The sequence below is a fragment of the Chelonoidis abingdonii genome, chromosome 8, assembly GCF_003597395.2.
Source record: "Chelonoidis abingdonii isolate Lonesome George chromosome 8, CheloAbing_2.0, whole genome shotgun sequence".
Classification (NCBI taxonomy): Eukaryota; Metazoa; Chordata; order Testudines; family Testudinidae; genus Chelonoidis; species Chelonoidis abingdonii.
The window spans coordinates 50,877,358-50,890,404 of NC_133776.1; the positions used below are offsets into that span (position 1 = coordinate 50,877,358).

General features: G+C 47.5%; 2 protein-coding genes across 4 annotated transcripts in view; both read left to right on the top strand.

Annotated features, from left to right (window-relative positions):
• Positions 1–6,680, top strand: part of NME9 (NME/NM23 family member 9) — a 40,337-nt gene extending 33,657 nt beyond the window's left edge. Inside the window, exons 6-8 of the mRNA XM_032763617.2 lie at positions 3,336–3,452; positions 5,265–5,340; positions 6,482–6,680. Coding sequence (XP_032619508.1) covers positions 3,336–3,452; positions 5,265–5,327 — 180 coding nt within the window. The 3' untranslated portion in view covers positions 5,328–5,340; positions 6,482–6,680. The remainder of the gene's footprint in view (positions 1–3,335; positions 3,453–5,264; positions 5,341–6,481) is intronic.
• Positions 6,681–12,074: 5,394 nt separating this feature from the next.
• The window catches only part of VPS8 (VPS8 subunit of CORVET complex), a 230,249-nt gene continuing 229,276 nt past the window's right edge, over positions 12,075–13,047 (top strand). Inside the window, exon 1 of one of the 3 annotated variants that reach the window (XM_032763623.2) lies at positions 12,075–12,518. In XM_032763623.2, the coding sequence (XP_032619514.1) occupies positions 12,372–12,518 (147 nt within the window). In that variant the 5' untranslated portion in view covers positions 12,075–12,371. The remainder of the gene's footprint in view (positions 12,519–13,047) is intronic. The other 2 variants (XM_075068603.1, XM_075068604.1) reach the window with 2 other exon arrangements.

The window sequence follows — 13,047 nt, forward strand, 5'->3', positions numbered from 1 at the left end:
ATCCCCTCTCATAGCTGAGAGCCAGACAAAGACACAGACCCAAACATTCCCTCCCTCAGCTTTGAAAAATCCGGTTTCCTGATTGGTCCTCTGGTCAGGTGTTTGGTTCCCTTTGTTAACCCTTTACAGGTGAAAGAAACATTAACCCTTAGCTATCTGTTTATGACACGAGCGCAGGGAAGCTCCGGCAGCTCCTCCTGATAACGAGTGCAGGGAAGCTCCAGCCAGTCTGAGCAGCTCCCCTGGGTCACCGGAGTCTCCCAGTATCGAGCTCCCTGAGGTACATCTGATCTCTCCGGCTGCTAGGGCCTGAATGAGCTCTGAGGGCTGGCTTTTATAGTTCCGGGTCGCCACCTGATCCTTTGAGGGGCGGGCTCAGAGCTCCATAGCTCCACCCACTCTGGCCTCTGGCAGGGCTCGACCCTCTCCGGGGAGGAGGGGAGCCACGCCGGCCCACTACACCCTCCTCTTTAGTTCATTCACAGTCGGCAAGAACCCTCCCATAGAGCATCTCGCTGACCTGTACCTACAGCCATGCTGAGGGCCCAGGGCAGCACTGTTTGTGCTCAGGCCATAACTGAAGATAGACAATGGGGGTGAGGAACCAGGCTTGCAGGAGCCCTTTGTCATCTGCCAATAGGCACTGCATGTCTCAATTATATCATGAGGGTGTATGCTCACTGGCTTTTGACGTGTATCTAAAAGGTATCATTTGAGCAGTGTTAACACCCCTCTTCTATCTCCGTAGTGGTGGACAGTCCGAGTAGCTGAGGTCAAATGAGTGGAAATGGGCACTTGGAAAGCTTGTGCAGATGATGGAGTATGGTGTTGTATACACAGCATGTATACAGAACTGTTCCCTATTCCCACAGGCTGAATGGCTCACCCTGAGGGAATATGGATGCTGTCCTCATTTCCTGGCACCATAGAAAAGAGGGCTCTCTGGCAGAACACCTGCCTGGCCTGGAGCTGAGTAAGCTTTGTCCCTGGGGAGTGGGGGTCGTACTCAGGACCTCCCAATCATCCCCAGCAGGAAGGCAGCTGACTGTGATCTGCCACAACATGGATTAATTTAAAGCAAAACAATTTAAATAACTTATTTAAATCATGATTTGAATCCACAAGCAGGAAATTTTGATTTTAATAATTGATTTTAATTGTGGTTTACATTGTACTTTTTAGTTATTTTCCTAGAGAAAGGTTGATTCTCTTTGGTCGGTGACAATTCAAACATGTTGATTTGCAATGAAATATAGTCTTCGCACTAAGTTTGGTACTTCTTTTTGCTAGCCAGGATGATACACAGTATCTATACACATTAAACAATTATATAACTTAATTTACATTTATTCAACCTCTTAATTTTCCCATTTTTATTATCTTATATTGTGAATGATACATTTCTTATTTATTAGATGATTAATTTTTTACCTGTGATTTGTGTCAAGCTCTATTTGGATGGAAATTCAGATTAAGTTATAAATGGACTCAGACAGCATTAAAGGTTTTGTTATTAAATAAAGCTACTTTAAAAGTGCTGAATACATAAGAAAAAGTTTATTAAAACACGTTTTTCCTGTAAAACTAAACTATTAAAGGAAGTATTATCTATACTTAACTGAACTGATTGTTTCTGGTCATCATGTCCTTCAAGATTTTAGAAATAGTAGATCTCATCCTCACACCCTAGTTTATATTTATAGATTGGGGGGGGAAAAAACAAGCTTTAATGCTTTTTCAATTCCCATTTGGTTTCTTAACTTTCAACTGAACTAGATGCATAAATTGAAATGAAGAAAGCATTCTCTCTCACCTACAGAAGAGGCTAATGCTGTCAAAAGCTGGCTTGGCACTTCATCAAACTCTGGTTCCAGGTGCCTAGTCAGTGTCTTCCAGTTTTGTGTTTAGATTTTCTTTAAAATATGGCAGCAAACGTACTGCTTACTATTATGTTTTGTATTCAATTTAAATGATTTTATTAGAGTAAAAGAAGTTTAGACTTTAACATTAGTTGTCACTTCAATTTTAATTTTAAATAAGTTTATTTAAAAAAATTGTCTGCATTTAATGTAATGGAAAAGCCAATTTTTAATCGATTTTTATCCACCCAGGTATGCTAGCAGTGTGCCCCATGGTCTTTTGGAAGAACCAAGGGTCAGAAAGCCCAGAGGAAATGTTACTTATGCTCTTTACTCAACAAACCTAACATGACGCAACCCACTGGGCATGTTGTAGTCCAAATCAGCATGTTTATTTAGTATATACAACATGTTGCTCAAGCAGGTTTCTAAACATACAGCACACAACACCACTAAAGGACCCTCAAGCTATTTAAAGGGATATTACCTAATTCCTATACACTGTAGCAAGACTCCTTCATGCAACCTCTCAGCTCATGGCACAGATGTGTAATGGCTTCATGGTTGAATCTGACCACTGGGTTACCTGTGCTGTTGTGAGTTCAAGGAAAGTCTTGCAGGGCCCTTATAGTTACTAGGGTTGTTACATCATTTCCTCTTGTTCTGGCCAGGGCCAGCTTGCACACCCTTCCCCCTCATCTGCCTGAGCAAATAGAAATGGATCAGGCTGGAAGCAATGCATCCCCCACCAAGACAAGAAAACATGACTGTATCCCCTCCCCTTAGAACAGTGTTTCCCAAACTTGGGACACCGCTTGTGTAGGGAAAGCTTCTGGTGGGCCAGGCCGGTTTGTTTACCTGCAGGTCCGGCCGATCGCGGCTCCCACTGGCCGTGGTTCGCCGCTCCAGGCCATTGGGAGCTGCTGGAAGCGGCAGCCAGTATGTTCCTCGGCCCGTGCCGCTTCCAGCAGCTCCCATTGGCCTGGAGTGGCGAACCGTGGCCAGTGGGAGCTGTGATCAGCCGGACCTGCAGACACGGCAGGTAAACAAATCGGCCCGGCCCACCAGGGGCTCTCTCTACACAAGCAGTGACCCAAGTTTGGGAAACACTGCCTTAGAGTAATAGCTAATCCCACTCCATGCAGCTGACGAGTTCTAGGTAGCTCCTCCATGGATGTCAGTCCCTCAAGTAATGAGAGGCTTTTTCCTGATTCAACCTGTCTCCTCTAATATAAATAAATCAATGCTCATGCTTCTAAACAACCAACTGCTTTCACATACCACTTCCCATTCAGTTTGGGTGGAGGTATTCTTTGCCAGTAACTAAATTAAACCTGGATTCTGCCATAATTAATACTGACCTCAAAATAAAAATTTAGTTTAGCATTTCAACTGCTTTAGCGGGACTAATAAAAATAAGCATCATTGTCACCAGTAAGCATATCATCTGATTGATTACCTTGTAATACCTTTCAGGGAGGAGAATTAGTAGCTGTTATAAGAGGAGCCAATGCACCACTGTTACAGAAAACGATCCTGGACCAGCTGGAGGCAGAAAGGAAGGTTTTAGAACAAGGAGCAGAACGTGTGGTGGTAATCAAGGGTCTCAATATATAAATCCATGCAGGCATGTTGTCACAAGAGAAGTTCCCTTCCCCCTCATAAAACTGTCTCTGGTAAAGAGCACACACAAGCATTATCTATCTTGGCTGAGGGTATAAAAAGCACACCCTCTCCAACATCCACCAGTTCTCTCACCCTCCAGAAGCCATCTCTGGAGTTGGCCTCCAAAATACAGAATGAGGCTGTCATTTCAAACATGGTCATGATGGGCTTTTCTTTTTCCCTTTTTGCACATCTGTGATGGTGTGTATAAACCCCACTCAAGCCAAGAAGTGGTTAACTAGCTCTGTTAACCACAGCTGATTATGCCTGGAGGGTGTGTCAGCCCCAGGGAAGAGTTTAAAGGAAGGAGTTTAGAGGTTTGGGGAACAAGAGACTCAGGAATAGTCTGTAGGTTAAACTCTGTGGACAGGGCCTGGCAGAGGGAGAACTGTGCGAAAGCTACAGGAGTAGCATTAACTCCTATGGTGAACCTTGAAAAAGAAGAATAACTCCAGGGGGAAGCTTGGGTAGATGCTGCTTTGGAAGAAGAGTGAGACTGGAGATGTGTTGAGTACCAGTATTGTGTTGGACACTACTTATTTGGGACATATGATAGCCTGAAAGGGGTGGAACTATCACGTGACCTGGCCATAGGGCCAAATCACCACCATATCAGACCACTGAAGTCCTAAGAACCCAAGTAGAGTTGCCTAAATGCTGGGTCACACCACAAGTGGGTGCTCTGGGATGGTGACTGCAGAGATGGGAAGAGGGTTTGCTGAGAGACTGTAAGCTTTAGAAGAAGTTGTGCAAATCAGCAAAATTGCAGGAAGAGAGCCAAGAAACCATATATGCAGATGTCACATAGTGGAGGATTAAGAATGGACAGGAGAGGAAAACAAGATAAAATCAGTCAGTGTAAGAAAGGGCACCAAAACCTTGCCCCAAATAGATAGCCCGGACAACAGTGTGGGAAGTGTGGACGTGATTGTAAAAACAGATAATAGCCAGCATGTAGGGAAAAGTGCAGAGTCTGCTGGAAGTACAAACAGTGCAGAAGAACATGGTAAATACAGTGAAGGAATCTAGTGTTGAGACCTTGTACGTTGATCTCATACAGGAGTTGCCATAGGAGATCCTCAAAGGTGAGGCCTGAGTCAATCCCCTTTGAGGGATTGTGCTGGTGTCACTGTAGACCTAGCTAGCTCCAGCACTAGCCCAGCTGCTCCACCACTTGGTTATTAATACTCCCTTTATTTTGGCACATCCCCTGAGCCTTTTATTTCCCAAGAGCAAGACTTTTGAATGGATGGTATCGTTAATGAATGAGAAATAACTGCCTGTAACTTTGCTACTCAGACGATGGCCTCACATGAGACATGCAGAGCAGGAGGTGTGTTTCTCGGGAAGCTACATTCCTTGAGTTTATTGTACCTCTTGCCCAGGAAGTTGAGCTTGTGTGCTTGTCTGATCCAGGTTTTGCTTCTTGTCTCCTACCGGTTTTTATTGGCAGCGCTTCCTTCTCCCATGATTCAGGAACAAACAGAGAGGTTTGGGCAGCTAGTTCCTTAGTTGCACACTTTGCACCTATGGAGAACCCTGCTGCACAGCCCAGTGACTAAGGCTGGTCATTGCTGAACAGTCTTACCTTGAAAACAGCAAGAAGCAAATGGATCCAGTCCAGCTTTCTGCTGTGGCACATTGGAGGGTTTATGATTGGCACATGTATGGAGTGTGATAGGTCACTAAGTGTGGTGTGAATCCTGCAATCACTGCTCATTCCTGTGTTCTCACTGCTAGATTAAGGATGAAGCCCTCTCCAAGGAAGGAGAAGATGCCACCATCATTCAGGAAGAAGAATAGGAAGACGAGCTGGGTAAGCAATCCTGCCACAATGAGGGAGACCGTGCTTCCAGCCCCACTCCGCCGCCTAGCCCCACCCCACCCCATTCAGCCCTCAGTCCTGGTCTGCCTTCAGGCCAGATCTTCCCCTAACTGCACTCTACCCTGCCCCCAGCCCAGCTCTGCCCTCAGCTCCTATCCTCTGTTCTGCCCCCAGCTCCACCTGCAGCCCAGGTTCCACTGCTGAGGAAGCCTTGGCTGCACAATAATGGAGGGGCAGGGGCGCAATTGGAAAAGTTTGCATACCACTGCTCTTGTGGGCAGTTATGGACTAGTCTACTTCTAGAGGAAGTGTCTTCCTAATACACAGCCAGGTAGCGCGTGCCCAGTTACACAGCAGTTTAAGATCCCACTTTACATTTTAATAAATCATATCAAATGTAACTGTAGGTATTCCTATTACCCCTACAAATCCTCTTTTGAATCCTGCCCAGTTCCAGACCACAAGAGCATGCAGCATCAGTGAGCTCCACTTGCTAACTATGCGCCATGTAAACCCATATTTCCTTTTATCAGTATTAAAATTTGCTGTCTCTGTTTCATTGAATATCCCCATTCTTCTCTAATGAGAGAGGATGAACAAAGCCACCTTCTTTACTTTCTTCATCCTATTCATTACTCTGTAAACCTCTATCGCAGCCCATTTGTCTCCTTTCTTAACCAAACAACCTTTCCATTTTGCCCCTTGTTCCTGCTACATCCTTGTTCAAATGGGTGACCACAATAGCACACAGTATCCAAGTGAGGGTGTACCCGTAAGCTATATCATGACACTAAAATATTCTCTGTATTATTTTCCATTTTTTGAGCATTTAACTTGTTTTGACTGCTTCTTGGCATTAAGCAGAGGTCTTCATCAAACTGTTCAGAGCGATGCCCAGGTCTTTTCCATAAGTGGGAATAGGTCATTTACTCTCCAGTGTGCATTACTTTGCATTAGTCAAGATTTAATTTCATCTGCACAGAGCAGTGAGAGCATAAGACACTTTCATTCTACTGCACCTTGTTCATTGATGCAAAGATCAAAATTAATCTTGCACTGTTCAGTTGTACAGATCTGTTTGAAGTTGTTTAAATGTTCTTTTGCACATTATTAATTTTTTTCTCCTTGGTAGATTAATGTACCCCTAATCTTCTGGGATTGCTTTTTCCATTGTCCTATTGAAGCGGAGGAGGAATTTTAGAGATTCCTTTTTGCCTTTTATACATGCTGCTTCTACATACTGTGCTGCTTTTGCTCCTCCCTCTGAAGATATTTGCACACAACTAATGTGTTTATAAACTGGCATTAATGAAGAAGTTCAGTATATGATATTTCTGGCTCTGTTTTTTCTTTGGCACACTACACATTGGGTGAGCTCCTCCAGCCTGTGCAAGAGCTCTGGAAGGCCTCTGAGGCAATGGAACCAGCATGATTCCCTCTTGCCAGGGGAGTCCAGTGCAGGGAGACTATGCGGGTCTCTAAAGTTCCTCAGAGACTTTTAAGTCTTGATTCCCTCTAAGCAGCATATTGCTGCCCACCACAGCTCCCTCTCCACACGATGACACTGTGTGGTTGGGTGGAGTCAACAGTTCTGTGACCAAGTGCACTCCCTGTTCAAAACACCAGTGGAGGTCCAGATGTCACTTCCCTCACCTCCAACAGAAACACTATGCAAAGGATTGTTACGCAGCTCAGGATCTGGCCCTTTGTCTTTACTAACTGTAATAGGGCAACACAAAGGGCCTTACTTAGAGAATTCTTTAAAAAATAAAACCAAAGCTTTTCACTCCGAGCGGCTTCCCTGCTTTGTCCGAGGCTGCGTCCAAGCATAAACCACTTGGGTGTATGATGATGCTATCTGTATTGCAATAGCACCAGGTATCCCAGTCATGGAGCAGGACCCCCCCGGTGCAAACACACATTTGTGGAGAGTCTATACTAGCACTTACAATCCTGTTTGTTAACTCAGTTAATTAGCAATCCAACTCCAGCCTAGACAAACCCTAAGTTCTCTCTATGCTCATTTGCATCAAAATAACTTATTGGGTTTTAATTCAGACCTTTAGTTATTTCTGTGCAAGTCTATGTGCTTTTATTATGGCACAAAAGCACTGGGAACAAAAATCAAAATCAGGACACCCTACCTACTGCTGTTTGTGTCCTGGGCAAATGCAGCTCTGTGCTCTCTCATGGACTTTACTTCAGTTCTTGGTTTCTCTTTATCTAACAAATCTCTGGTTACTCTTTAGGAATGGAAACACCTAGCATACACCATCAGTAAGTGGCAACATCCCTGGGGCCTAGCACAGGGAAGCAAACGAAGAGCAATAGTGACATGTAGTACAAGGAGGATGAGGATGTGATCTCTCTCTCTCCTAGATGTTTGCATCAGAGAAACTTTCTGACATTACTTTGACTGGAGACAGGTGCCACTTTAGCAGAACCCAATTTCTGTCCTCTTTCTGACTTGGAGCCAGGTTTTCAAGAGAGACCAGAACACTGGTTGCCCAAGGGGAGCGGAGGCCTTTTGAAAGTCAGGAACAATGAAAGTACATGTCTAAAATAAACAAAGTGATCAAACCAACAGAAAGAGCTAATTCAGAAGAGGATAAGGACAGCATGGCATCTGCACACCAGCAGGGGAGAAAAACTCTGTCTGGGGTATAAACTTAAAAGAATATATTTCAAAGGTTCACTGCCCTTTAAAAAGAAGGGGAGAGAACCCCTTAGTTATTCATCATGTAGGGGACTTAGGGAACTCTGAGTCTGTGAACGTTGAGTCTCATGGCCAGAAGGGCTAGAGATACTGGTAGTTTTATGTAAGTGAGAAAAGGGATTGTAACTTGCTAGGATAAAGTTGTAGTAGCTAGAAAGTGGGTTTGGTTTGTAACCGTATGTGTCTCAGATGTATCACTTTAATTTCTGTTCTTTGTTAATAAACTTAAAAGGGTTTTAAGAGCCCTTTAAATCAATATAAAGGACTTCATTGTGTGGACGGTGCAGCGTTAAATTGGTTTAACGCTGCTAAATTCAGTATAAACGCGTTGTGTAGACCAGGCCTTTGTTTTACAATAAATAATTTTAGTGCTGTTTTGTTAAAGTGATGTGTGTGTCCAGGATGGAGTGTGCTCTGTTTTTCTGGAGGCAGTGAATTTAATAATTTCTGTAACTGTCCGTTGAGAGGGACTGGACACGGAGACATCTCCAGGGAACTGGGGTTCACAGTTACCGGCAAGGCAAGATTTAGACTGGCAGTGTCTCAAAGGGTTTTCTGGTGAGGTGGACAGACTTGTGTGGCAGAGAACTGACACAGTCTAATCTTCAGTAAAGCTAACACTTGCTAAATCAGAGGAATAACACAGTGGCTTACAGTTCTTGGTGTCCTGATCATAATGACACAATTTGTGTGTCTGACCAATCCCTGCTCCAAGGTGTGGGCACCGCCCATTCCCACTGTGCCATGTGTCTGACTAGCCCAGGGTATAGGTACTGCCTATTCTGAGTGCACTGTGTGTCTGACCAAACACTGGTCTGGGTTGTGGGCACCTTCCATTCACAGCACACTGCAGCTGATCAACCACTATCCTGGGTTGTTGGTACTACTCATTCCCAGAGCGACATGTGTCTGGCTGGACATTAAACTTGTCAGGCAGGGGACTCTTTGGCTTGTGGATTTGGGCTGGGATTTAAAGGGCTCAGAGCTCCCTGCCGCTGGGGGCAGCCCAGAGCCCTTTAAATCCTGGCCGCGGCTCCGGCAGCAGGGCTGGGGCTGGGATTTAAAGGGCTCAGAGCTCCCCGCAGCTGCGGGCAGCCCTGAGCCCTTTAAATCCCGGCCGTGGCTTTGACGGCTGGGCTGGGGCGGGGATTTAAAGGGCTCAAAGCTCCCCGCGGCTGCGGGCAGCCCAGAGCTCTTTGAATCCTGGCTACAACTCTGGCAGCAAGGCTGGGGCCAGGATTTAAAGGGCTCCAGGCTTCCCTAAGCTGCAGGAGCTCTAGGCCCTTTAAATCCCTGCCCCAGCCCCGCAAAGCTCATATCATAAGCATCTTTCCCAAATCTGGACCTTAGCGTCCCAAAAATCTAGGTGCCTGCATGAACCCCTCTAAGCTTTTACCAGCTTAGATCTGATCTCGCTGCCACCAGCCAATTTCCAGTGTTTGGCTCACTCTGGTCTCCCCAAAACTTTCCCTGGGGAACCCCCAAGACTCAGATGCCCTGAGTCTCACAACAAAGGGAAATAACCCACTTCCCTTCCCCCTCTCTCTCCCACCCAGAATTTCCTCTCTGGCTAACTGAAGTTACTGATGCAACTCTTTACATCACAAACCAAAGCATGTCTCTTCTTTTCACAAAGAGACAACAAATACAAGGAAACTAGAAAAGATTCTCTTCTCTCTCCACCTCTCCCCTCCATTCTCGGTCTGCAGAGATTTAACCCCTCCGATAGTCTAAACACAAAGAAGATTCCCTCCCTTTCGTTCCTTAGCCTACCAGAGAGAAAAACTCAAACAAGTTTTTAAAAAGAAAGCTTTATATAAAAAAAGAAAGAAAACACATGACATGATCTGTATACGTGCATCAAAGGTGCAGTACAACGGTACGGGTTGGATTGCTTAACAGAAAAATATGAATAAACAGTCTTATTCAAAAAGATATCCAATTTAAACATTCCAGCAAACTACCACATGTAAAAACAAAAAAAACAACACCCTATTATTTTCTACCTTTGTACTTACAGCTTGAAGACTGAAGATAGAACTGAAATCGAAATAAAAGATTACCCCATCCATAGCTAGAGCCAGAAAAAGCACAGACCCCAAATTCCCTACCCTGAGAGCCTTTGGAAAATCCGGTTTCCTGATTGGTCCTCTGGTCAGGTGTTTGGTTCTCTTTGTTAACCCTTTACAGGTGAAAGAAACATTAACCCTTAGCTATCTATTTATGACAGCTCTGGATTCCCCCTGGTGGCCACAGCCCCAGGCCCTTTAATTTGCCCCTGAGCCCCGGGGAGCTCCCAGCCACCTCTGCAGCTGGGAGCCCCTGGTTAATTTAAAGGCTCTGGGTCTCCCAGCCACAGCTGGTTCCCTAGGGCCTTTAAATCTTGAGAGGCCTCGCCCCCCTCAGGACTCCGGCAGTACCGGTAAGTCCTGTAAGTTACTTTCACCCCTATCTGTAAGGAACCTGTTATCTCCAGCAGGGAAATATTAGCCTAGGATGGATCCATATTAACTGCCAGTCTGGACCCTCTGTCAGATTTTGTTTTCCTTTGTTTTAGTTTGGTCTGCTCAAACTGCCAGAAGACTGGGTGGTCTGACTTAGTGGACAAAGCAGCAGCCAGGCCTAGTAGGTGGACGGAGCCAGCAGGGTCTCGAGGCACAGTGCAAATGGAGCAGGCTGAGGCTCCTCCTGAGCATGGGCCCGGCTCCATGGAGCCAAATGTAAACCTAGTACTGAGGTGGAGCAAGGGTCAGAACCCGACTTAGAGTCTGTATGCCAGAGTCAAGGCAGCATCTGAATCAGGAATTGAAGCCAAGGGTCAGAATGAAAGTAGGGGTCCAAATACCAGATCCAAGGGCAAAAGAGTCAGGAATTGGAAGGTCAAAACAGGATTATCTGGTTCTGAGGCTGGGACAGGAGCAGGGCAGGGTCTAGGCTACACCAGGCCAGAGGAGCATAGGGAGGTATGCAGTGCCAGCTTTAGGAAGCACGGGGCCCAATTCGAACATTTTCGGTGGGGACTCGGCAGGGATGACTGGAAAAAAAACATGTAAAAAAAGCCTTTCATTTCTTAGCAACCGGTTCCCTATAAAAAGTTCTGCCACAGTATGTATTTTTTATACCAAATAGCCCCCAGAGCTTCTTGCTACCCCAGGGCTCTGGGGGCTATTTAAAGGGCTGGAGCTCCCCTGCTTCTGCTGCCCTGGACCTTTAAGTAGCCTCCCAGCCCTACACCAGGGCTCCAGCAGTGGGGCTCTGGTGGCAATTTAAAGGGCCTGGGGCTCCAGCCCCTTTAAATTGCCCCCTGGGGAAGCCAGGCCAGCGCAGTACAGTGTGCTGGTTCTTGCCAGTACACCGTACTATGGCTTGGGCACAGCGCCCTCTTAGGGGTGGGGCCCAATTCAGGGGAATTGGTTGAATCAGCCTAAAGCCAGCCTTCAAAGTATGTATTATTAGGCAGGCAGGAAGCTACTGCTGTGTTTAAGAACAGACCTGCTGGCTTCCTCAGCCAATCAGGACAGGTGGGACAGTCTGTCAACCGGCCTAACTGCGTCTGACGAAGTGGGTATTCGCTCACGCTCCAAAACGTCCGTTAGTCTATAAGTGCCACAGGATTCTCTGCTGCTTTTACAGATCCAGACTAACATAGCTACCCTTCTGATACTCAGCTGTGCTTGTTAGGCCAGCAGGAGAGCAAGGCACAGCTGTGTAGTGCTTTATTCCTGAGATGCTGGGTACTGTGAATGGTCCTGCCCCCAGACTGAGCGCTTCACTGTATCTTCCCACCCCAGGCCTCTGCAGTAAACTGCCCCTCCCATGTGCTTTGCGCTGCATAGTGCTTTTTCCCGCGCTGCTTCTGCGCAGAGGGTTCCGCCACGCCGCCGTGCACTGCGCAGTGCGACCCCTCCGCCGCCGGCGGCAGGACAAGAGAGACGCGCGACTCGAGTCCCGCTGCCCGATTAGCTCGCAGGCGGCCAGAGCGCCACCGCGCATGTGCCGTGTATGGGGCGGGGCGAGGCGCACGGGCGCGGCTGTAGCAGCTGCTCTTTGCTCACAGAGGAGGCGGGGACGCGCACGCGCACTGTGTCTACGCCACAGCCCGGCTGCGGCAGGGGCAGGCGCTTCACCCCTGTTCTCTCGTGCTACTGCCGGGCCCGGTTCCCGCGGGCTCTGCTCGCCGGTGTCATCTGCGGGCCGGCGGGCGTTAGCCAACGTCCCCGCGCGCTCTCTTGCGGCCGGCCGGGGCGAGCCCGGGGGCAGCGGCCGGTCCTTGGCTGGGCGAGGTGGAGGTACCGGTGAACTAGAGATGGAGCCCGAGAGCCTCGGCGCGGAACAGGGCGCCTCTCTCCCGGGGCCCGCCGAGGAGCTAGGGGCGCTGCTAGGGCAGGATGCCGCGCTGCTGCCGCTGAGCGGTGGGGAGCTGGACCGGGAGCTGGAGTCTAAAAGTGACCTGGTGAGACTGGGTTTGTGCCCCCCGGGATAACGCTCTGCGTGAGGCGAAGCTTGGGCTGCTGGGAGAGCCCTGTCCGGGTGGGGGCCCGTGTGGAAGGGAGAGGCTCAGGCTGTATGTTTACTTCCACTTACACCTGCTGCTTTTCGTGTCACGTTCACGCCTGTAAACGGTTTGGGGCTGGTCTAAGCCATACGACTCTTCACAGCTGTTTTATTGACTTGTACGTGCGCCTAGGGTACTACTCTGCGCTGCGGGGTTGGAAATGCCAATGCCGTGTTATCCATAGTGGGCCCAGGATACTTGAGAGAGGTAGGTGGTGGATGACTGGACGTTTGTTGGCGAAAGACCCAAGCTTTCAAACCCCATAGTGCTGCTTCAAGTCTGGGAAAGGAACTCAGAGTGTCACAGCTAGATACAAAGTGGAGCAGAGCCTCAGTTTAGCATAAGTTTCAAGGGACTGCTAAAGGTGAAATAGTGATTTAACTGCCCAACACTACTATTGTGCACACTCAGCACTTCCCAGTACTGT